This window comes from Micropterus dolomieu, linkage group LG20 (genome assembly GCF_021292245.1).
Source record: "Micropterus dolomieu isolate WLL.071019.BEF.003 ecotype Adirondacks linkage group LG20, ASM2129224v1, whole genome shotgun sequence".
Lineage (NCBI taxonomy): Eukaryota > Metazoa > Chordata > Actinopteri > Centrarchiformes > Centrarchidae > Micropterus > Micropterus dolomieu.
This window is the reverse complement of record NC_060169.1, coordinates 8,646,227-8,671,878: the sequence shown is the minus strand read 5'-3', so window position 1 is coordinate 8,671,878 and position 25,652 is coordinate 8,646,227. Positions and strand designations below refer to the sequence as shown.

The following is a 25,652-nucleotide window of genomic DNA, read 5'->3' as shown; positions in this document are numbered from 1 at the left end:
TGCCTCCCACAGTGATTGACCCTCCCCATCGCCCTGCCCCCTTCCCTTTCCCCGTCCAAGTCTGTCCATTGCCTGCACTCACTCTCAGAGCTGCTATTTTGGCAGAAAAGGTGGTGGTTTGGCCTGATGGGGCTGTGTTTCCTTATGATTCTACTCTATCTGGCTCAGTGGGGAAGGGGTTGGTGGGATCTTTTGAGTGGTTTTAAAAGTGGTATGATGGAGGGGGGAGGGGGGAGGGTATGTGTTGAGGGGAGGGGGGCACTCGGCAGGTGTAGATGTAAGGCATGCAGGTCTCCAAAAACCAACTCACTTTGCTGTCTTTGAAGCAGAATTTATTTTTTTATACTCTGACAAAACCTCTATCGGGTAGACCGTCAGGGTGGAATATCATGTGATAAAGGATGATGAGATATATCTGATAACTACAACTATGAAATGGCCCTCATTTGTCTGACACCACATCTTGTTTATTGCTGTGTGCGTTAAGAGAAGTGTTACTGAATCCTTACCAGAAATGTAATTATCAGTTTTAGCTGCCATAAACGGTCATCAGTGTAATCGATGCTCTTAAAATATAAGATTGAATCTGCACTGAGTTTCTAAGTAGGCATTTCTCAATAGCCTCCATTGTACTGCAATTTACACACTACATTAAACAGCACAAAGATGTGTATACCTCCCATATAATTTTTATGGCACGAGCCCCTAACAACCCAGTGGCTAGTTTTAAAATGAAAGAGACCCAGATGCTGCTTACTTCCAACTGCACTGCCAGTCTACTGTGTTTCCCCTAAGAGACCTATGAAAGCAGACTTTTTTTCATTGTGGGGTGAATGAGAACCAAATGAGGAAATAAAGCAAATCCAGGCAGAGTACTAGGGAAGAGCGAACAAACAGAGGCCCCAAAGACATAAGAGAGGCATCCTGATTAGCAGTGAAGTTGAGCAGTCCCCCCACTTCTCTGCATGACAAGTTTCATACAGAGCTGTTTAGGCATGCACTGTGTGTGTGCGCACGTTTCATTTAGCATGCCAACCAACAGCTGCTTCATCATCTCCGCCTTTCAGCCTTGTGGGAGTAAATGAACAACAGGCTCTCAGTAATTGTCTGAGCCTCACCCGACTCCCCGAGTGCCACCGAAAGAAACAGATGAGGAGGAAGCAAGCGACGCCTTACAAAATGCCATCACAGAGGCTACACCTTTGATCAGAGCTGACAAGAATCTTGCCTGATGAGGTCGAATACATTTTTCATCCTGTGTAATTTGAGCACAGATACAGCAACCTGTTCAGCCAAATCTGGATAATGGCAATATTTAAATAGTGGCCTTAATTTAACAGTGTATTGCTGAATGAACAAAATAACCCATAAAACAAAGAACGCAATTTGATGCATTTAGTCCTGTAAAGGACTATAACAATCAAACAGCTATAATATGAGATGAGGGAAAGTGAGTCTGTGTCTGTCAGTCTGGAGGCGAGTGAAGCGTAGACAGTGGGGGATGGCGGGGGGGCACAGCCGTGGAATTTCAAGGCCCGGCATTGACACAAATCCCCTCAGCACAGACGAGGCAGTGGCAGCTCTCAGGGTCATGTCGGCAGAGCAATGGGCCAACCCCTCCCAGCCTTAGCATGCTGATACCTCCAAATGTCATCTCTAAAATGCTGGAGAAGTTTATTGCTCTTGAAACGCAGCCCAGAACGCCTTGGCTCCTGCTCTAGGGTAGAGGGAACACAGAGGGGGCCCCTTTGGCCAAACACTGCAGCTCCATGCCAGTGCAGCCCCCATCCCCCAGCCTCTCTCTCACACACACACACACACACACACACACACACACACACACACGACCCTCCAGTGCACAGCAGGCTATTCCCCAAGCAGGTCCACAGCTTCTTAAGCCCCCTAATAGATAGATAATACACGCTGTTTGTGATAAAATGTTTGTCTCATGGATTATTTATGCAAAACACATTACGTCGCTGTAGCATTGGCTTTAGCACAGGAGTTAAAAGGGGTTTGGCATCTGAATAGAAGAGAGGCCAGTGTGAAATGGATATTCCTGTATAAACATTTGAGAGGTGTGTGGGTTTTTTTTGCTCTATTTCTTGAACCCTGTCAGTGAGTTGAGAAGGGGAATATTGTATAAAGGGAGCACTTGACTCTGTAGCTCACTTGCTAGCTATGCTTCCTTGCTCTTTTGAAGACCACCTGTCAGTGGCCTCATTGAAATGTTCTTACACAGGCGAGCAGTGGCTGGTCTCTGTGAACTCGCTATAGAAACTGTCCTTGAAATAAGAGTGAGCATCCTCAGGAGGCCTGTAACCCTCTGCCAGGCCAATGAGCAAGAAGAAGATGGAGTGAGAAATCAATCACAGAAGACCAACTTCTGTTAACAGAATTGAAAAGAACAAAAGTGATAGGTCTTCTTATTTTATTCTATTTTTAGATTTTCTTTTGCCAGATCCTTAGCCGTTTTTACTTTGTACCCTACCAAAACCAATCTTTACCCTCATGAGTGTTTGCTATGGAAGAGTGGAAGTGGCCAATTTCCAGAGGGGGAAAAAAATGCACACTCCCATGTAAAGAATTACTAAATATGTGGTTGAAATAATACTCTGCAAGGAAATTAAGATATGGATGGCTCACCATTCTTTGAGGGAGGAGGCTTGTCTTGTTAGTAACAAATTTAGTCCCTTGGTAGCGCCTGAGTGAACCCAAATTTCCTAAGAGAGACTTGGTTCCTATTCATATTGGCCGACAACTGCATTTTTTTCAAGCACTTAAATGGTCTTGAAATGTAAATCATATGCCTGGAGGAATTGTAGGCTTTGCCAGTGGTTGTCACAAGATATCATGTTTGCTATATACACGTCAACAAGAGTTTGAGTAATGTGCCTTTGGCAGACCTGTCTCTTAATCTCAGCACCATCTTTTAAGAAAAAACACCAGAGGGTTTTTTAACAATAGATTGTAGATTAACCCAGATGACATTTTGGGTAACAGCTCCTTGCTTCACTACAACCGATTTACAGTACTAAATACATGTAAAGTTGGTATAGATGTCAAATATTAATTTTTTTTGGCCATTACATTTGTTGCACATGTTTTGTGATCTACACCCACAGTAAGAGTAAACATGTACTGATTGTTTTTTTTGTTTGTTTTTTTGTGGAGGGAGAAACTGCTGCATGCGGCATAATGCTGTGACGATGTGGAAGGCATACTAATGCTCCCTTCCTTTGCCTCTCAGTAGTATGAGAGAATTGACCTTCTCACAGACTGTTACTCTTGTCAGCGAGAGTGACTTCGCACTTTTACCTCTTATGAACCGGAATGTGGCCTGAACATTTCAGATAGGGCTCACTTGAATGCTCTAAAGTCCAACACAAAATCATCAACAATACCCTTTTTTCATTTGCTGGTCACTGGAAAACCTTTACTTTATTATTACGAAGAATTTTTTATGGCATGTTTATCAGTGTCTTTACTTGTAATACAATTTACAACTCTGCTTTGACTAATTTTAACCTGATTACATTTACAGCTAGTATTAATGTGTCTCCTTTGTCCACATTGAGATCTGATTGAGAGCCGATTGCTCTGTCCAGTTCAAACAACCAAACGTCACATCCTCTTCATTTGCGCGGGCCAAAAAAATGCACTATACCTATTTACTGGCATTGTTTCCTCGCGCTACCTTTCTTCACAATGTGTCCTCCTTTCTAGTAGATTACCTGCAGATAGTGCTCCAAGAAGGGCATTTGGGGAATAGATTTAGGATCTCTAAGTATTTGCTTAGTCATAGATCAGAACAGACAGAATGGTGGATATAACAATGCCATGGAAGTCTGCCAGTTGTGGTGGTTATAACAGGATGTTCAAATGAAGCTGATGGCAGACTACCAAAAGTGACATTTTGAAATTTTGTTTGTTTTGTCCAACGAACAGTCTAAAGATATTCAGTTTACTATCCCACGAGAAAAACAGCAAATCCTAATATTTGAGAAGGTGGACGTGTCGTCGGCAGCTAAAGCGGTAAGACAGAAGAAAACAGGGAGAAGATAAAGAAGCTTTGGCTCTGGCTCGCTGGCCATTTAACGTTAGCCGTATCGCTGCCTTTTGTTTTTCAAATTTTCATAAAGCCGATGTCCGTCACTTCTCGTCATCCGACCAATCGCCATCTGGATGGGGTGGGATATTATAAAATGTTTGACGTGCAACAGCAAATTTTCAAATTTTGAACAATCTGATTTTTGAAAAGTTAATACTTTAGTATTAACAAATTAGAGACCAATATAGGTAATTTTGCTTGCACAAGGATTTAATAAATAAACAATCCACATAAGTGAAACAGCTGTAACTGAATTTAATATTCAACTAGTGGTAAAATAGAATTCTATTATATGAAAGTATAATGAATATAGTAAATAATATTCTAACGTTATACTAACGGTATACTATTAACGGAACATTATACTCCTTATTTAATGTTATATTATACTAATACACTCATTTACACTCCAGGTTGTGGATAGAGCCTCTGCAGTGGACAGATGCAGATGTAGATCCATGATGCCATTGTGCCAATATTTGCTCCTTCTAGCTATCTCCTCCGGAGAGCAACCCTTTGGTCAGTTTTACATCTGTTTTACTAAAGTTATTGTTTATCGTTTAACTTTGTTCAAGTTGAGAAATACACATTTCAAAATATCAGTATTTTGTGCATTTTCCTTGATAATCAAGCAACTAGACTCAGAGTACCATTTGTTCCATTATAATCGAATTGCAATATTGTCCACAATAATCGCAATATGACTTTTTCTCCAAATTGTGCAGCCCTAATTCGACTATACAACTAGCATCTCCATTGCTGTGTGTGACTCATACAATTCGTCCTAAATTCCTGTCTGTGTAGGATTTAAGATAAGGTCAATCTCAGGACTTTGTATTCTGACACTGACATAGCCGGACAAGCTCGGCTTCATTTTATGCACCATGAGTGCAGAAACACTCTTAAAATGGGTTGTTGGAAACATGCTCAGACACTTGAATGCTCAAACGCTTCATTTATCAACGTTACAGTTATTGCTCATGGCAGCACCCGGCTATCTTTTATCTTTTCCCCGTGATGAATACTGACACTATTTTTCTCATTGTTCTCTCTTTCTTGTCTACATGCAATCCTGATGAGTGGGGCTTTTGGGGCAGAGAAAATGGTGATGAGAAAATAGCATATTTTCTAGCAAGGATACAAAGACAGCTGTAAAATCTGTCTGTTGCTGTAGTATCTGACTTTGTACAAAAGGTGATAATTGCAGGTGCTGGTAATTGTTCACACAATTATTTTCTTTTAATCAAGTCTTGCCTTGTTTTAATCCGTCTCTTAAACACATTTAAAGACAAATAGAAACCTTTGATTTGATATTTGCAAGAACAATCATATAATGTCACACTCAGAACAGTCATATAATGTCACATCCAATTACATAGAAGTTCTCTTCTATTATCAAAAATAACAAAAGTATTTTGACAAGGTCAGTCAGTGAAAATGTCATTAACCCCACTGGATTCCTGTTGAGTTGTAGCACAGCAGAGGTCAGCCAATGAACCCATGGCCCTCACAAGCAGCAGAGGACTTGATATTTTGGCCCCACTGGAACCTAATGAAATGTGTTAAGAGTGGGAGGAGGGGAGTTTAGGGCCAGAGGGGGCAGTCACCCATGCAGCAGACAACCTTCCCTTGACTTAATTTGTCCCCTCACATTACCCGCTTGTTCTAGTAATCCTATATTACGCTGTGTAGTTTAGTGCATAGGAAAGGCTGCCATTTGTTGTTTAACAGCATTGAAAGGAAATTAGTGGTAAAATTACAGGTCAATTCCTCTCAGTAATGTGGGCTCCACTCAGCTGTCATGAGTGACCCTAATAAGGCAGATACAAGGGATGGCTGGATTTGCTCCAAATCACTCATATCAGTCTGTTTCTACCCCAAAATCCAGTCAGTAAAGAGAGAGATCATGGCTCACACAAACACTGATATATAACTCCCTGTGTGTAAACAAATGATCATGCAGGAAAAGACCGTTTCTTGTGCAGTTTGCTATCTGGCACAGGGACATTTATTTGGGTTATTCTGTCAAGGGCTTTCCATGTTTAGACAGACTTAGCGTTGATATCTTTGTCCCTGGATGAAAGTGATAAAAAGAGATAAATTCAAATGGCTTTCTGCATTGAAACTTGATCTTAATCTTTTTTGCATACCCTTGAGCATATTTTTATGATACTGGCATTTATGATTTAGATTCCCACCTTGTCAAGAGACTTTATTAAGTAGTCCAGTCAAAACAATGTGTTTACAATGTGTACAATGTGTTTCTGCATAGAAACAATTTAGAAGCCAGTTTTCATTAACCTAGAGCTGTTATTAATAATTATTTAAACGGGTTCTACCACACACTGCTTTTTTTTTTTCCACAAGCAGCCCGATGGATGTGGATTGTTAAAGTCAGCATCAACACAATAATTTGCGTAATGCAGAGCTACTGAACAATGTACATTTTTGATAAGAAAATAAGTCTACTTATTTGTGCAGTAGGGATGAACTGATGTTTTCCACAAAATAATCAGCAAGATTTAATCAAAGAATTAAGTAGAAATTACAGTATTGCAATAATTATGTAAAATATTGGGATTATTTCTACCAGTTAAGAATAATCCAGGCTGTGTTTACCTCAGACCTGTCAGAGTCTAGGTGGCTTGGAAATTGAATCTCAGAGTTCTGATGTAACCTCGTGGTGTCAGCTGTAAAAAAAATAAAAAATTAAAATTAAAAAAAAACTTTTAATCTGTCCCCAAGATGAGGAATATCATATGATGGTCTTGGTCTGTCATTTTCAGTTTCTGTACAGCATATCCACACTGAAAGCCTTTAACAGCATACATTTTACTTGCCATTTTCAAATTAATTAAACATGAAGTGCTGCAACATTCTGAGTTAGTAACCATGTCTTTTTGCCAACCATTCCTATTTGAGTTAAAATCCACATTTCTTTGAATGTCCTTGAGATGTCCCACATAACGCCCAAGGAACTCCTTTATTAGCATTCACAGAAAATATAGCAGAGATCTGAGGTGACCCAGAAGCCAAGGACCAGTCTAACAGGATTACAGAGTTCCTTGGCTTCAACATGGGAGGGTGGCCAGAAGGACACCACTCTTAGCCTACAAACTGAGCCGAGCTGGCCTTGAAGCAAAGAAACTGATTGAGTGAAAGTTGAGGTATTGGCTTATAATAAGTTTAACAGGGTTTTCTGTTGCATATTTCTTTGTGATGGAGAATGCCTATGTCCAGTAGCAGTAGTTACACATTTTCCCTAAACTTTTGCATTATATTTCATATGGCTACCCTATTCTATGTTAATAAATCCAAAGTATTTTTATCCAGTAGTTTTATCCAAATATATTAATTACATTTTATAGGGTGTTTAACGATTGTGGGGTTCACTCACCTTTTTCCACTGATGGCATATTATTTCTGGTCAATCCATCAACAATATATTTTTGTGTAAATGCTCAGTTTTCAACCCTACACTGTGTGCTGCTTTTCACTGGCAGACACTTGAGAGAAGTGGTTGAGTGATATGCAGAGTAATAGATTGCGGAAAAGATTTATATTCCAACAGGACAGGGATCCAAATCACTCAGCCAAATACACTATGGCATTTCACTATGGAGAACAAGAATGTGAAAAGTCCTTGATAACTGAGCTAAAGGCCAGACCTGAGTCACGTTTAAAAAAACAAAACAAAACAAAACAAAAAAAACGTTTGCAGTAGCTTGAAGATGGTTTTTGAGATAGTCCTTATTCAGCTTGTCTGAGCAGATTTCTGTGGGAAGAATTATAGGAAATCCAAAAATCTAGATGTGCTGAGTTAACAGCTGTATATTCAGGATGACCCAAAGCTGTATCAATGTAAACTTGGGTTAAAATACCAACTTTTACATATTTTGTCATTTCTCTTGGAATAATTTCAGAAGACAAGCATTTTTAACATGTGCTTTTTGTAATCTACACACAGTCTGTGTGAAAGAAATTAACTTACATGTACTCGAGTATAAAAATTGAGATCCTTAAGGAAGTTTGGGAAATTGTTTTGTTAAATATGAAGCTTCTCTATGCAGCATATTATCTTATGCCAAATGTTTAAAAAATATGAACGGTATAAATCCTTTATAACTCTTTTAAAAAAAACAAACAACAAATGCTCAGCTATTTCTTTGAGACAGTTTTGATATGTAAGGGCAACAGCAACACTTAAATTCCATCCATGCTTATTCATTGTCACGGCTACTGAAGTGAGGAGACAGTCCAACATAAAGACTGAATGGTAATTTAAAATAATTAAAGACTACTAACAACTTGTGGTATCATTTCCAAACCCCTTGCTAGAGAACGCAGGGAAGACTATATCCTGCACATCATGAAAGACTAGTCATTCATTTGCCCCTCCTTGATTTACATCCTGCCACAACCAGCTGCCAGAGCCATTTTGTGTAGGGAGTGTTTGGAGAGCTTGGGGGGGCTGTTGAAGGCATTTTAGAAAAGGTCTGTGTTCTTTTAATGTGACAGAAATCTGAACTCGAGAACCTCTCCACTAGCCTGCTCACACACAAATGTCATTTGCAGTTGGGCCTAGCCTTGACCAAGTACTCATGTTTTCATGCCATAGGGTGAAGGAAGAGACTTGTGGCCAATTGTCAGCAGGTTCCTGTAAACATATATAAATGCCTTATACACTCGCTGCTTTATGCCAGAGGCAGCAAGAGAAAAATGAGGTCTGAACTGTGACTTGTGTGTGGGAGGGAAAACGATTGTAAGCCGGGGATGGTTATACCATTGAAAAGAGGAAATGAGGGTGAGGGTGAAGGAGAGAGGGGAAAATGGGGTGAGCAAGAGAGGTTTCCTAAGCTAATAAAATGCTTGGAGGGACGGAAGCTGCCAGCCAGCATTCCTGTGCCATTAGATAAGTTAGCTCACTGCAGCCTCCAGTTTCTCTGCAGTGCTGAAATGGCAAGCTGAGGTCACCACCGGTGAGTGTGGGGGTTGGTGGGGGCAATAAATTCAGAATGTTTTTGTGCACGGTCGTTGATCCTAATCCTCTGAAGCTGTTTGGTTGATGATTTACTTCTGAATTTACAAGCAATAGCTGCAAATTATCATTCATCTTCCTCTACCTCCTGTCCATTTAAAATGTCCTTCAACAGCAGCCACTCTATGCTGTGTTTCTTTTGCATTAATAGGTATTTACTGCAGTTAAATGTCCAAATGATAGATTTTTAGCTTTGTAATTTTGTGCAAATATGTATATTTGTGACATTTTCATGACGTGTGAGCTGTTGCCAGATGAACAGTATTTGTTTTCTTAAGGAGAAACATACATAGAGTGTCGTGTGATCTTCTGGAACTAATTTTAGGTTTTAAATGCAAGGTCAGGTATCACACTCTGCACAGGTCAGATTGTGTAGCTCACACCAAGTGCTACCAAATTCACACAGCCAAATGGCAACACAGAAGCGTCTAAGTGTGACAGATTGCAGCAATACCAGTGAAGTCAAGGAGCTTCGCTTGCACACTCCGTTACAGTCTGTCAAACTGAACCCTTCACAGTGAATTGGTTTAACCCAGGAGCTTGTTGCTTGTTTTTTTTAAGAAGCTGTAGTAGTAGATCCATATTCTCCCCAAGGTAGAGTGAATTTCTGGGCTGAGATAGAGGACTGCAACAAAAAAAATGCCTTCAAAGAATTCTCCTTCAGGGAAATTTCCTGCACTGGGAGATGGCTTATTTAAATGCAAAGGGTATTCAGAGTATTCCCCAGTAACTTCAGTGTGATTCTTAGTGAGACCTTCTACCAGTATCTTATACAGGTTCTACCATACTGACTGAAGTTGAGTTTGTTCCAAGTCATTTACAAGATATAAGTTACTGTGTGAAGAAGATAAATAAGGATCTTTGACTTGTATTATTGGCTTGCATATGACATCATTTATCAAAGATCAACAAATTGATGTAGCAGCCACGAAGCACAGTGCAGAAAGTTATATTTGAATCTCACTGTAAAACATTTTCCTTGTCTCACAGGCATGCTGGTCGTCAATGTTACTTGGAGAAACAAGACATATGTGGGCACCCTATTGGACTGTACACGGCATGATTGGGCTCCCCCCAGGTAAGGAGCATTGCCCTGTTCAGTTTTCATTTCAGCAGGAGAAAGCAGGTGAAAAAGTGATATTTACATATGTGATACTTATGTATCATCTAATCGGCACCTTTTCTATTAATATTACGTCCCTTGTTTGGTGGTGTTAAAACTAAAGTTACATGCACTGACTTTGCATAGCATCTGCACTTTACAAGTAATTTGCTGTCAAACATGGAAAACAGGATTGCCATGAATCATTGATGCATTCTTAGTATCTAAGCTGTACTTGGTCTCTTAACCTTTTCATATTCTATGATATAAATCTGCTATAGTACCATCAGCTCAGGAACATATGGTCTCATGCACCAACTTGCCTGGGTGCATTAGACCTTCCAAGTCCATGTTAGTCTTTATTTCGAGTCTGAGGAAACAGGATTCATTTGTAAACGGTTGGTGTGTAGGAGGTAGTAGTGGAAACAGAAAGCTACTCTAACAAGCCAGATTGCAGAATCCAATTATTAGTATAATAGCTTTTCCTCAACACTATATAACATTCTCTACCACAAAGGCTGCAATTTCTTAGATCAGTGTTATGTGGGCAGTATCTTAAAGTGTTTGCAATTTCTGGGTATTTGCATTTGTAATGCAAAATACACAGGTGATGTAAAATACATTTCCAAGCACTTTCTTTGATTTAGAACACCTGCACAGTACCTAAATGTAAATATAAATCTATATTTGAAATGCATGGTTAAGTGCAATAGAAAAAAAAATCAAGATTAAAGCGGTGCTAATGGAAAACAAGGAGAGGCTGTATCACACTAATGTATCACGGTATATCACAATGTTCAGTAAGTGAGGTTTGCACAGTAAGTGAGGTTTGCCTGGCTGTATTTGCACCAAGATAGTCTTACAGTTTGCAACACGACTACATTAAGGACACACCATGAATAATTCAGAAAGCTTTCAACGGACTGAATATAAACTTGGGCTTGTAATGAGTCTAAATTCCTCTACCACTGTCAGACTACGGATGTATTCACATCCCCTGCTGGGGTTGAAATTGTTTGGAGAGACTTGGAGAGGAAGCTGTGAGTCATACCAGCCCAGTGTCTCTTTTTGTCACAGATTGCTAACCTTCACTGCTGTGCAGAAAGTTAATTACATTACTGTTATGGAGAGATAAGGCCAAACTGCTGTTTTAAGTATTTGAATGACTTTATGTTTTGATTACAAAGCAGCTAGACTCTACTCTGCTGTCTTTTCAAATGATGTTTACATGTCCTTCATTTGAAAAGTCATGTGGCTTTGTTGAAATAGCTTACTCACTTATAGTGCGCACAATATCAGATTGGTATGTTATGAAAGGACAGGGACAGAACAATGGTGTACATATTTTGATATTATTGCTTTTGTTTATTATCGAGTCGGGACTTAAACCCCTTAGTGTTGTCATAATAGGTATTACTGTTATGACCCGTTTTTTGAATTTCCTTGGTCATACACTTTCTACATTACACTTATTCATTTAGCTGACGCTTTTATCCAAAGTGACTTACAGTTGCTATACATGTCAAAGGTCGCACGCCTTTGGAGCAACTAGGGGTTAAGTGTCTTGCTCAGGGACACATTGGTGGACATGTCACAGTGGGTAATTGAACCCAGGTCTTTCACACCAAAGGCATGTGTCTTATCCATTGCGCCATCACCACCCCATCTAATAAACTTTAGAAAGGGTATGATCAAGTATCCTAAAATCGTATGTAGGTATAAAGGCCTACAAAGAGAATTAAAATGTTTCATTTTACCTTGAGAATCAAATGGGTCTGTGTGGTTAAAAAATAAAGGAAATGCTGAAGTGCCAAAACTGCAGTTCCTCAAACGGCCACTTGAGGCTAGCTCCAAACATGAGTTTTTGGGCTCCACAAGCCCCCATGTTAAAATGCTGTAACCCTTACTTCACTACAAAAATAAACTTGTTTACAGCCTGGTACAAAAAACAGTTTTGGTCTCTCTGGCTAACTGTACGGGGGGTGAACTCACCCATGTAAATTATATTAAGGCTTAAAGTTATGCATAACAAAGGACGTGGCTGCTTTGAGTGACAGGTGGGTGCAGTCAAAGGTGGCTAGCCTCAGCAACCAGGCTTCATTTGTTCCACCACATCTCTACCGACACTCCACTTCTTTGCCCATTTTTGGATTAGCTGGAGTCAGGCAGTGATAAGATGGCGACGGCCAGAGCCACCTCACTGACTGGCTTCACAATTGCTCTTCAGAAACCTATGGGTGACGTCACAAGACTCCGTCCATATTTTAAACAGATTGTTTAACACATCTGGACCCCAAGAAACAAGTGTATTTAACATAACGTCACTTGTCACATCTTGATTGCACACAGGTGATCTCTATTCTGATAATAATTGACTGCAAGGTAGAAGATAATTGTCAAAAACCATTATTCACTGTAATTTAATGTTGTAAAATATAAAAATCAAAAAGTCCCATGGGGGTAAATTGTGTTTTTGGTATTGTATTATAAATTCCCCACAGCAATGTTAGTTTAAAATGAGTAGCTGAAATTTCCATTGTATCATTTGTTGTGTTAAAATCAACCATTGGTACTATGACTACTATCACTTATTCTTATACATGATTTTTGTCACTACTGCAGGTTTTGTGAATCCCCTACAAGTGACCTGGAGATGAGGAATGGCCGTGGTCGAGGTAAGCGAATGAGACCGAATAGCAACACCCCTATCAACGAGAACAGCAACTCATCAGACAACAAGGGTACCACCAACAACAAGACTCGTGCTGCCTCTAACAGCAAGGGCCGGAGGGGTAGCCAGACGCCATCAGAGCGCCGCACCCCACCCAACAGCAACACAGAAGATATCAAGGCCAGTCCCTCCTCAGCTGGAAAACGTAAGACCAAACCAGCCTCAGACATGGAACCCAATTCCAGCTCGGAGGACACCAAAGGCAACAAACGTATGCGGACAAACTCCAACAGTGGAGGGGCAGGACCAACGGGTCTTCCTATCCCTTCTATTAAGACTGAGCCACTTCCACCTCCCCTTGATCGCAGCTGCCCCTCTCCAGTTCTTATTGACTGCCCACACCCTAACTGCAACAAGAAGTACAAGCACATTAATGGTCTCAAGTACCACCAAGCCCGCGCCCACAATGATGATGACATAAAGTTGGACTTGGATGGAGAGAGTGAATATGGCGAGGACTCAACTCTCCACCCTGAACCAGGGAACTGTAATGGAGCATCTATATCTCAGAAAGGATGCTTGTCTCCAGCACGTTCTGTTACTCCAAAAGGCAGGAATTTTGATGCTCAAAGTCCTTCCCCATCTCCTGGTAAGTTTGGTTCTAAGCTGAGTAAAAAGAAAATAGCTGAGACAGATCCAGAAATGGGGGGTACACCGACAGATGGGTGTGAAGATGGGCTATGCTTCACTGATGAGGCCAGTAACGATGGTTTAGATGATAAGAGAGGATCAGACAAGTCCAAAAAGGGTAGCACCGGCACAAAGGCTGATAGAATGGCCCAGAAAAACATGAAGTCACCACGGCCCATAGGCCCTGGCTCTACAGGACCTCAGCAGATGTACCCTTTTCCTCCTGGAAACCCAAATTCTTCCCCGGGGCTTACCCCAATGATACCAGGAATCCCTAAGAGTCCTCAAATGAAAGGCACACAGCCTAAGCCCCCTGTCATTGGAGATCCTGCCTCAAGTAGCTCCAAAGACAAAAAGAAGAAAGAGAAGAAGAAGAAAGATGGCGGAAAGGAAGCTGACAGCCCCAAGCCTCCGGGAAAGGGAGGAAAACTGGAGGAAGGAAAGCTTCCATACTCTGAACCTTGTGATCAAGGAAATAAGGGGGAAGGACTTCTCAATGGTTCTTCAGATCCTCATCAGAGTCGTTTAGCCAGTATCAAGGCTGAGGCTGACAAGATTTACAGCTTTTCTGACAATGCCCCTAGCCCATCCATTGGTGTAGCTAGCCGTATAGATGGCAGTGGAATGCCACAGCCTCTCACTCCACTTCACATGGGGAACCAAAATGGTGCTGACAACTCTTCGGTCAAAACCAATAGCCCAGCATATTCGGACATTTCAGATGCTGGTGAGGATGGTGAAGGGAAACTAGAAGGTGTCAAAGTCAGGACAGAGGACCAAGGCATTAGGGAAAGTGTCAAAAAAGCACTCTTTCCAAACCAGACACCCAACAAAGATTCCCCATACTATCCCGGCTATGAGACGTATTACTCGCCCAATTACGTCAACCCCAGTCCCGGTGGTCCCAACCCAGTGGCTGAAGGTCAGGTTAAGATCAAAAAGGATGATGACCAGGACCAAGGTGAGGAAAAAGTCAAGGTTGAGGTTCATGAAGAACGCAAAACTGATAGCAGTGCTTCTGGCCAGCAGCAGCAGCAGCAGCAGCAGCAGCAGCAGCAGCAACAGCAACATCAACAGCAGCCACAGCAACCCTCAGTCATCCAACAGCGATCTAACATGTACATGCAACCTCTTTACTACAACCAGTATGCTTATGTTCCCCCATATGCATACCATCCCGATCAAGCCTACCATAACCACTTGATGAACACCAACCCAGCCTACCGGCAACAGTATGAGGAGCGGCAGCGACAAATGGCTGAACAACATCGTGCCGCTGAGAAGAAGTCAGATGTAGCCATAAAAGAACGAGAAGCTTCCATGAAAGAGGAGTGGAAACAAAAGAGCCCAATGCCACCAAGCCTTTCCAAAGCCCCAAGTCAGTCAGACCTTGGAAAGACACTGCAGCCCCCAAGCAAATCTAGGGACTCACCCCCTGAGCCTTCCTCCAAATCCATGGGAAGTATAAAAGGGGAGGACCCAAAGTCCCAGCAAGCTGAGGGGCTAAAAATGAAGCTGACTGAAGGGGGCCACCATGGAAAGGAAGACTCCAAGCAAGCGCTGGAATCCAGAGGTCAGGCAGGGATGGAGCAGGCCATGTGGTACAGACAGGTAAATACCAATCTAGTACAACAGTGTTGGACTTTATGCTTGTGACTCTGTGCGAATGTTTAGAGTTATTTAAATATGTAAATGTTGATATGTGCGGACTTCTTCTTCTTTCCCGCCTTTAGCAGTACCCCGAGAGCCAGAAGCCCCAAGCAGAAGATGAACACCAGCAACAACAACCTCGGTGGAAAGATGAAAGGGACAGAGAACGGGAACGAGATCGTAAATTAAAGGATGACAGGCCCAGGTCCAAGGACAGTCAAAGTGGGCCCAAGGAGGACGGCAAAGAGGGTAGTGATCCTAGAATCAGTTCTGAGGACCACCGGGCCATGAGCAAAGACTCTCGTTCTAATCCCCACATGCAGTTCTCATCACCACTAGCACAGCACCAAGGCTACATGCCCTACATGCATGGTTACCCCTATGGACAAGGCTATGACCCCAACCACCCTGGATACAGGGGCATGCCCTCAGTCATGATGCAGAATTATCCAGGTATGACAAATTAACTCCAAATATGTTATTATCAGAGGTTTTTAATATATTCCTAGTGGAAAAATAATATGTGGTATGAAAAATTATTTCTTGATCTGGTGACATCTACAAGCTAAAGTCATCCATTTTGTAATATTCTTTTTACCTAGTGTGTTAAATCATTTGTTTGGTGCTGGTCATCAGAGGTTCTCAAGGTTTGTTTTGGTCAAATGCATGCTGGACTAACATAAGGAGTGATTAAGTATGGTGATTAAGCTGTTGACCCTACCGTCGTTTTAAGGTGTGTACAGCGGCTTTCAGAGGGAAAGGAAACTAAATAATTAATGTGGCTTAAATCATTTAATGTCTCATACCTTTTGTGTACTTTGCTTTTTGAAAACATAATGGCTCTAAGGAGGCAGCTTTAGATTGTTATCAAAAGGGAAGCTAACCGTCTCAGCAGGATGTCATTCAGAACTGACAGAATATTCTGCATTGAATGTCTGATCATAATTTGCTGCAATTTTTGTGTTGTTTCGCTACAAATTGCAGTAATGTTGTGATGAGCATGATATAATTGCAATGATTTGGTTTGAGCTTGTTGGGGGGGGAAATGCAGCATGGCAGTAAACTGAAATCAAGATAGGTCAAGTCAATAAAGGATTGATTTTCTTTGACCTATGTTCCTAACAGAGGTCCTGAGTAGGATAATTATATGTGGAAACTGAAATTCAGGCATCCTTTCAATCTTAAGATATTTTCTTTTTGTAGAAATATTGAAGGGGTTGGTAAAAACTGCAAGCTCTTATACATACTACTGTCTGTGAGTGGTTGAATTTGTTAATCCACAAATTCCTAGAGGGTCTGATAATATGTAGCCTAAAGAATAATAGGTTTTATCACACCAACTTGGCTGATGATTCACCACCAGATATCTATTCATAGCTTACATACAACATCCATCTGGAAACACAAGAGAAAAATGCTGGTGTTAAGCCACTTTCCTTATGTAAATTAAATTAAAATGCCACATTTTTCAGGTCGGCCTAATGTGGTCAACCCTATTGCAATATTTACAGTGCATGTTTTAATTTAATTTTCAAGATCAAAATAATCCCATGTAGAGAAAATATGGTACTAGTTACTAGACTGTTTGCTTTCAGTGCCTAGATATAGCCCCATTAAGTGGACGATGTGTCAGAACCTTCAGCTTGATTGATGTGAAAATTAATGAGAATAATCATCAGTCCTCACATTTGTAATCCATGTAAATCTAAATTTGAACCCTGAATTTTCTTCATAAATTTTAGGTTCATACCTACCGGGAGGCTATCCATTTTCTCCATATGCCAGTAAAATAGCCGGAGGTGAGGAAGGCAGTGACAAATCTCGCGCCAGCCCTACTGTCACAAAAACAGCAACGGACTCCAAAGCCCTGGATATCCTGCATCAGCACGCCAGCCAATATAAGAGCAAATCCCCCACAGTAGGTGACAAGCCACCCCATGACAGGGAGAGGGAGCAGGACAGAGGTGCTGGTGGAGACAGAGATCGGGAAAGGGAGCGTGAGAGGGAAAGAGAAAGAGACGGGGACCGACCACGATCCTCACCCTCTCAGCGCATGATGCCCTCTCACCACCACCTGGGATACCCCCTGCTCTCAGGCCAATATGACCTGTCCTATGCCACAGGTCAGTCAGTCCTCAGTTATCCCATCTCTGCTGTTTGACAGTGGATTCATTAGAAGTGTTATACTGTTATTACATACTTAAGGCACTATACATGCAAAGTAGATTAATGCCAGTTAGATTTTAAAAAAGGCCCACAAACTAGAATACTTACTGTAAGTAGATGCAGCCTGTTAAATTATGGCAGATAACAATTAGCTATCTAAATTCAGAACCTAAATAGGAAATATCACTGATAGCCATACATTTTCCAACTCGCCATAGGTCTCTCCTCATCAGCTATTGTTGCCAGCCAACAAGCAGCAACCCCCTCCCTCTACCCACCACCACGGAGGTGAGAACGGTAAGACCCCCTTAGTTGGAGAGACACGCAAAAGACTGACGGTAAACAAAACACAAGTCTACTGAGACAAATAAATAGCAGTGTTTGAACACCCAACAAATACAGGTGGCTGAAATTATGCTTCATGTAAAAAATGCACATAACTCCAGTTAAAAATATATAGGTGAGTATGAATACTGGCACAGATGTAGATTGTCCTGTAAAAATAAAAACGGCATGTTTCTTTGTTTATTTGATTTGAAGTGAAAAGAACACACTGCTCTCTACTCTTTCTCTGCAACATTTGTATTGCAGACTCAGGCAGCAACCTGTAAAGAAAACAAATCCTGGCCAAATAAAGCCCTTAGTACTCTGCTGCAATTTAGTACAATATGCAGTGCAGCATTTAGCCCTTCAGCTCATCCATCCTAAGTAGGTCCTCTGAGGACAAGTGGATCATAGTGTTGATAATAGAGATGTGGAATGAGCCCTGCTAAGACACTAAGCCAGTGCAGCCTGCACTGACATCTAGTGGAAGCTCTTTTAAATGACAGCTGAGTTGTTTAATAAATAAATCTACACTCAATTGTCAGTTTATTAGGTACAACTAGCTGCAACTAATACAGCTTAATCCGTTTTTGTTGAAACTCTTTGCGAGTTGATTCAATGGTATGATTATTTTACATGCTGCCTTTTTTGATGCTTTTGAATTGAATTGCACTATACTGACAGGTATTTCTGTTATTTTGTCCACCCCACTTATATCAATGAGGTAACTAAGCTAAGTAACACCTCTGTATAATGCCATACAGTTAAAAAACATAAAACATAATCTACAGCCTCAAAAAGGATTATAAAGTTGTATCAACACATTATAACCTCCATGACGGGAGGCTTTATAGCAGGACTGTATTAGTTGTAGCTTGGTGTACCTAATAAACCGGCAACTGAATGTAGGCTGCGGGTCTAATGCATTTTCAAAACCTTTACTTGGGAATACCACAAAATATAGTCATTGCAAAATGTAATTAAAGTATCAAATGTATAGTACTTTTTGTGCAGAATGACCCCTTCTAGAGGTCTGTATTATTGTATATATCATTCAATTATTATGTATGTATAAATGTGTAACCAGTGTTATGACCTGCTCAAAAGGGAGACACACCATGGTAAAAGTTTAACAAAATATGTTTATTAAGCCAAAATATTTCAAACTAAGTATTACTAAGTATGCGGTATGTAGTCTGTGGTTTCAGTAGTGTCTGTGCAGGATGATTGTTGCATGAATGTATGTGTGAAGGTGTTGTAGTATGCAAAACAAGATAAATACCACAACGTAAGGGGGGGAGACAGGCAGGCCACACCCACTCATGACCCCATAGGGCGTCACACCAGTATTTTAATGTTGTAATTTGTAAAACTGGAGAAAGCTATTTTACGTACATTTTTTTGTTTTTTAACTGATCAGAAATTTTGCATGTAAAATCTTAATCTACAAAGTAGCTAGTAAGTTTGGTTCTCAAATAAATGTAAAGAGTAAAAAGTACAATTATTCCCTCTAAAGTAGTAGCCTAAAAGTACAATATTTCATAATTGTACTTAAGTGCAGAACTTGAGTAAATGTTCTGACATTCCACCACGGCCACCTCAGCATAGAGTTACAGAAGTGTGTAAAGCATTTATTTAACGGTAGCCTTTTCTTTTTTTGTTTCAGTATTTTATGTAAATGAATGAGTCATCTGATACTAAGTCTTTCCTTTGTTTCTTTCACAGGGAAACCTGACCGTCACACCTCAACCCTGCAAAGATTCATGTGACTGGCTCACATGAGAAGAAAATCTCCCGGGTGTTACCTTTTAGACATCAGTTGAATGGTGTTTCTATCTATATTTTTAGTTGTTCTGCCCAAAGGCTAGGCAGATTGTCGGGTTTTTTTCCCTCCCCTCCCCATATTTTCCAGACCTTGGACTATAACAGGACTGATAATAACCCAGGTTCAAAGCCATCACTCTGCCTCATTACGCAGAGGAAACACCAACCCACTGATTACCTAGTCTTTGCACTGTCAACAAATACAATGCAAAAAGAGACTATTGGACTGCCAGAACAGCTTTTTTTGTTGTTTTTAGTTTTTTTTCTTTCTTTCTTTCTTTCTTTGACTGCATTGTTTTTTTGTCACGCAGAAAGAAATTGGCAGAGGATGTTTGATGGCTGATGGGAAAGGGGAGTCAAACTAAATTAAAGACTGAAAAGACAAAGTGAATCATATTGAAATGATCTTTGGCTTATTGTATGCCGTGAAACAACAGTATATATCCTTAACTTGACAAATGTTTGGCTATATTTCGTGGGGAGAGGGAATATGGCAACAGCTGCTGAGACTAAAGAGCCTGAGACTGAAGTTTTTCATTTTCCATCGTCATTTTTGATTCCCATCCTCTTTGAACCCTCGGTTCTTGTTTCAGGGATGATGTCGTGTTTTGCGAAGGGACCGCATACACCTCAGTGGAGAATAAACACTATTCATGTTTTCTTTTCTCAGTAATACTGTTACTCCATATCATTGTGTTCATCCTTGAATGTGTCTGATGCTGGTATTTGTCCTGTTCTTCCTCACAATGAAAGGGTCACATCTGTCTTTACACTCACTCAAACAGTGAAGCCACATTAGCAAGCGATGAGTTCACGGAGGCATTGCCATCACTGCTTTAGGCCACTTGTGGGGGTTTTGGTGTTTTACTGTAAGATTGTGCTACGTTCAGCTCGTTTGATTGTTTTCTGTAAACAATGTGAAATTTCACTGAACTCATGTATTTTTCTGCTGTATTATAGACTTTTATCCTACTTTTATGTGCATAAATGTTGATATTTATCCCAGCACACAACTGTTTAAAAACTGTCACTGTTAAATAGCTTTTGGCTTTCACCGCTTTTAACATTATGTGCTCTGATCATTGTTGCTGCAGTCCCTAGATGTCTTGCTGTTCTTTGCCCCAGCTTTGTTTGTCTTGCTTCACATTTTTTATTTTATTCACTTGACCTCTACTTTTTCAACACGTCAAAAGCTTGGTTCCCATCTCCACTCATCCCAACATTACAGTGTGCCGTTAGACTGGTTCCAGACCTCGCAGAATCGCTTTCCATCTCATATCTTTTTCAGCGATTGAATGGCAACTCCAACAAACTGTCAGATTAAGTGAAAACAAAATGGTGAACCGGTCTGATTTTAGACTATTGTGCACAGTCAAAAAGCGAAAATGTCTCTTGGTGCTTCGCTTGCTTGTGTGGCTTCACCATAACACACATTTACAACATGGTGTTTTACTAGCTATGGGTCAGTCCAAAACTGGGCCACTGAGTCTGATATCTCAGACACCAGTTTCCTTTGTTCAGTTTCTGCCTGTGCTGTACTACCGGCACATTAAACATAAGTGCATGAAATGACCCCAAAAATCTTTCAGCTGTTACTATTACAGAGCAAACATTATCCAATCAGATGCAGACAGTGAACATGAATAAAAAGGAAGGGTGAGCCAGTGAAAAGCTTGGAGCAAACGCCAACACAGTAAAACCTTGAACATGCACACATGGCTGAAGAACTGAATCAGCGGAAAACAAGCGTGTTGCTCTAGGCTTTCCTGCAGCTCTCAAACTGGTGGTGCCATTCTGTAAATTCAACTAAGTCTGATTAATTTTAAATCTGTCAACATGGCCTGTTCTACCCGAGGACCCTCTTGGCTTTAAATTACAGTTCTCTCATACCTCAGGGGTTGTAAGTGAAATTCTACCCATATGCTGTTTGCAATGATTCGAGAGGGCTCCTGTTCATGGGTGTGAAAACAGCACATTTTCTGCTCTGAACTGGATATGCTTATTTTTTAAGTGACAAATTGGCTCTGGATAGGGCAGTTATTAAAGGTTTTATGCCATAACATGCTGTTGTGATTTGTTAACAGGCTTTGTGTTCCTCAAATGCATTATAATGAGAGTAGAAACTTGACTGTCATTCAATTTCATTTGACTTATATTGGTTTTAAAATCACTTTTAATGTTTCCATTGTTGTATTTTTTTTTTTTCCTCATTTAATACTTTGTGTTCAAGTTCATAAACCAGCTGTCTAACAATAATCTAATGTCTAACACCCTGTGAAGTTGGATGTTAGCTGTTTGTTGAGACACTACTCACGATTATGAAAGTGCAGCTCTTCATTTTGAGGTTCTTGGACATTCCCAGTAAATACGTTTCTCGTCCCACAGAAGTTTGCAAGATGGTATATATTTTGGCTTTTTGCGCATTTTTAAAGAAGAATGGCTGACATGAATAAGCTGAATGTGGTGGTGTTTGACTTGTACTTAATCTGTAAGGGTAATCTAGGCAGCTGTGATGTTGTCATTAAAGTCAGTGGGTTTTAGTACTGGCAGACTGCATACAGTACATATAGTTTTATCAGACAATGGTTGTGACAAGTGCATTTGTTCTCTCTCTGAGAGTAGTAATGTTGTCAGTAGTAAGCAAAGCCCAGTGAAAATCATATATACTAAAGTGTATGAAAAGCCAGAAAAGTAATGTTTGCTATCAACATATTGGAAAGTGCTTGGCTCTTGTATGTTGCAGGACTGTATTTGTTTCATGGTGAAGAGTATATTTATTGGCCAGCAGTTGTCTCAATTGGTGCCTAGTTGAACATTCTTCTGTGAAAACACAGAGACACTTGCTCTGCTCGTTTGTCCCTTCCTGACCCACTTACTGTCACACAACCCTCCAACCCACCCCCCCCCCCCAAAAAGTACCCCTTCTGGTGCTTGCAAGGATGTTTACAATGTCTTCATTTTCTTTCTGTGTGAGAAATTCAGAACTCTTCACCCTCTCCTCCTTCCTCCCACCCTTCAGGAGTTTGTGTAAAGTGTACATTACCATGGTTCTTTTTTATACAATACTCTGTAACTTGCCTTTGTAAATTTGGGCTGGAAAAAAATAAATCTTTTTATGAGACAATCTGTCCTGGGAAATGCTCAATGGCTTCTGCTCTGTTGATGCTGTGGAGGTAAGATAATGTAAAATACTGTCAAATGATTTTAATTTCAACTACCAGTAACCATTCCAGTGTGTTTGTGTATGTTTTATCTATATATAAGAAATATTCGTAAACCTTGAAAATCAAGAAAAAAGTCAGTCATTTTGGAGCAATGATTTCACACGATATTTTGCTTTAAATAGTAATGAGTTTGCCTTTTGCAGCCTTCATAAAGATAGGATTTATTGCAGGACTGTGACTGTATCAGTCTCCAACAGCAATCTCCAACATTGCTTTTTAATAAATATTCCTTTCCTGGAGAAGTCGAATGGATGAGGATAGAAATACACGAGAACAGTGTCTAAAGAGGTTACGGTCAGTCTCAGTTCGATTAAATGTTAGGTTTTACTGCTGACTAACTTGCTGTACCTGAGGAGGTTTGTTTACCATACCATAAAAGCCATTTAATACAACAGCTCCTGCTCCTGCCCCTGCATCCATATGGACTCTTATCCCATTAATGCATATTACTAACTCGACGTCTTCGCTCTCCCATAGTTTTGTGCTTTATCGTCTCGTCGCTTTTAGCAGGTATTTCTGCCTCCTGAGCTGTGGAGTCTGGATTTGTGATTGCAAGCCACCTACTGCCCCCGCATTGCTGCTCAACAACCGCTGTATAATTAGATACCTGCTATAATTATTATAATTAGCCGCCCCCCAATCCTCTCCCCTCCCCCCTCTCAACCCTTCCGGTCAAGGCCGTTGACTACCCACCCTGAGTCTAGGTTCTGCTCGAGGTTTTCCTTGCCACTGCTGCAAAGTGCTTGCTCATGGTGGTAGCAGCTGTTGGGTCTCTGTGAGTAATATTACAAAGAATACGGTCTATCCCTGCTTTATATGAAAAGTGCAATGAAATAACTTCTGATATGAATTTGTGTCAAATAATTAAAATTTAATAGAACTGACTAATTGATTAAGTTATTCTCTTAAAGCCCCCCTCCTCTCAACAAATGTGTTGCTTCTTGTCACTTCAGTGTGCAGAATGTTTTACCATTCATCTGCTTAAGGAAAGCCTCTCTGTGCTCACTTTAAAGGAGTCTTGTGGAATTTTCCTGTTAACAAGTTATATTTACATTCAGTGTATCCTTGATGTCTAAACCTCATGTCGAGTGCCTTTCCTTCACATTTGTAAAAGCTGATAAAAAATATTTTAAATCCAGCATTGTTTACATCTGTATTTACAAGCCTGCAGTCTTCTTTTTCCCCGCCTTTATTGGTGCATTGCTGCATATCTTGGCATGTTACTGCCACCTATTGATCATTGGAATAATGTGACACCATTGGTTGAAGAGTGTGTGCCTGTGTGTCTTGTACGTGTACACAAAATAAACAAAACTGCTTCATAGCGCTACTCAAGGTCAAATGCTCAACAGGGAGCCTTTAGATCTGAGTTGTGAGCATACCAGCAGGGTTTTTGTGCCACTTGTCATTCATAGATTCTGGATTATTTTTTTTTAATCAGGGAGAAGGAGTAGATGTAATTTTAAGAATCTAAGTAGTTTATTGATTCTTTTGTGTGTGTGTGTGTGTCTGGGTGTAAAAGCCTCTCAAAGGTGAGGCTTTGCTGCTTTTGTCACCTCCTATATCAATTTAAATTGAACTTGATCTTTTGATTTTTGACTGTTGATCAGACAAAATAAAACAATTTCAAGATCACTTTAGGCTCTGGGAAAGTGTAGTGAGCATTTTTCACAGCGTGTCCAACCAGCTGACAGCAGTTCACTCTCAAGTGCATCACTTAAAGTACACGCTATTACAACTTTATCTGTGTCTGATGTGGCTGTTGCTTCTCTCAGTCAGTTTGGATATTTTTAACTGACCCTAATGCTCCTGAACTGAGAGTACGCTCTGTGCATTAGCATAATGCAACATCAGTGGCAGGGGGTGATTATGCCCGGGATGATTTTGTTGAGTGTAAATTTGAAATCTGATTATCCTCTATGCTCTCAGCTCTGCAGAGGGAAGAGGGCTGGAGAGAGAGAGAGAGAGAGAGAGGCTGGCTGGAGGAGAGATTCTGAGGGGAGGGGTTAAGATAGCAATGTGCTGAGCCAATGGCTTTTCCACAGAGCAGCTGGCTGGCATCAGGACAGGACAGGCCGCACAGAGGAAGGATACCTTAAGGACGGCTCTTCTCCGCTCGCTGTTAGACACTGAGGGTGACTTTCAGGAGGTGTTCATGGGATGCACTATTTACGCAGCAAGCCCTAAGGCCCTGCCCGCCGACGAGGCCCCAGGCCAGGACAGATACTACCAGCTCCCCCACTACCGCCACCCTCATGGTAACTGCAGTCAGAGGATAGCCAGCAGAGCCAGGTAAGTGAACACCACACAGGAAGTGCAGTGAAGGTACTGAATATGTGGCATCCCGACAAGGTGAAGCCAGGTAAAAGCGTCTGGTTTCATTAACTAAACATCAATCACAGAGGAGGAGGTGTAGCGAGTTAGATGTGTCAGGGGGGGATTTTTAAACCGGGACAAAAGGGATGTGGATGCAGAAGTAACTTTAATATCAGCAAGGGGGGTTTTCAAAACAAGACTTGATAAAAATGTATCCACTTTAGAATATTTAATCATCAATTATCAAGAGAGAAGACTTCTCTTTTACATAGGCCTATTTACATATTTTTGCAGTTTGTTACTCCTGCAGTTTTGGGCACAGGTAATTCAGCCATGACGGGAACTCAATTTAAAAACCACAAAGTATGTGCTTCACACTTGACAAATGGTGCTAATTGGCATTGTGAAGCTAATACGACCCACCTTTGTAGCAGCGTTTGGATTGTGATTAAGTCACACAAGAGGTTATACTCATTAGGGTTGAAAAGTCTTTTGAACTGAGAGCCTGAACTTTATTTAACGTGATGCTGAATGCT

The 25,652-nt window shown here is 40.8% G+C and overlaps 2 protein-coding genes across 18 annotated transcripts in view; both read left to right on the top strand.

The window, feature by feature from the left end:
• The window catches only part of znf609b (zinc finger protein 609b), an 85,234-nt gene extending 62,532 nt beyond the window's left edge, over window positions 1–22,702 (top strand). For 5 of the 7 annotated variants that reach the window (XM_046033340.1, XM_046033337.1, XM_046033343.1 and 2 more), the window contains 6 exons: window positions 10,140–10,227; window positions 12,874–15,223; window positions 15,346–15,715; window positions 17,005–17,385; window positions 17,647–17,725; window positions 19,478–22,702. In XM_046033340.1, coding sequence (XP_045889296.1) covers window positions 10,140–10,227; window positions 12,874–15,223; window positions 15,346–15,715; window positions 17,005–17,385; window positions 17,647–17,720 — 3,263 coding nt within the window. In that variant the 3' untranslated portion in view covers window positions 17,721–17,725; window positions 19,478–22,702. The remainder of the gene's footprint in view (window positions 1–10,139; window positions 10,228–12,873; window positions 15,224–15,345; window positions 15,716–17,004; window positions 17,386–17,646; window positions 17,726–19,477) is intronic. The other 2 variants (XM_046033339.1, XM_046033341.1) reach the window with 2 other exon arrangements.
• Window positions 1–25,652, top strand: part of neo1a (neogenin 1a) — a 629,602-nt gene that overhangs the window by 239,446 nt on the left and 364,504 nt on the right. The window lies entirely within an intron of this gene.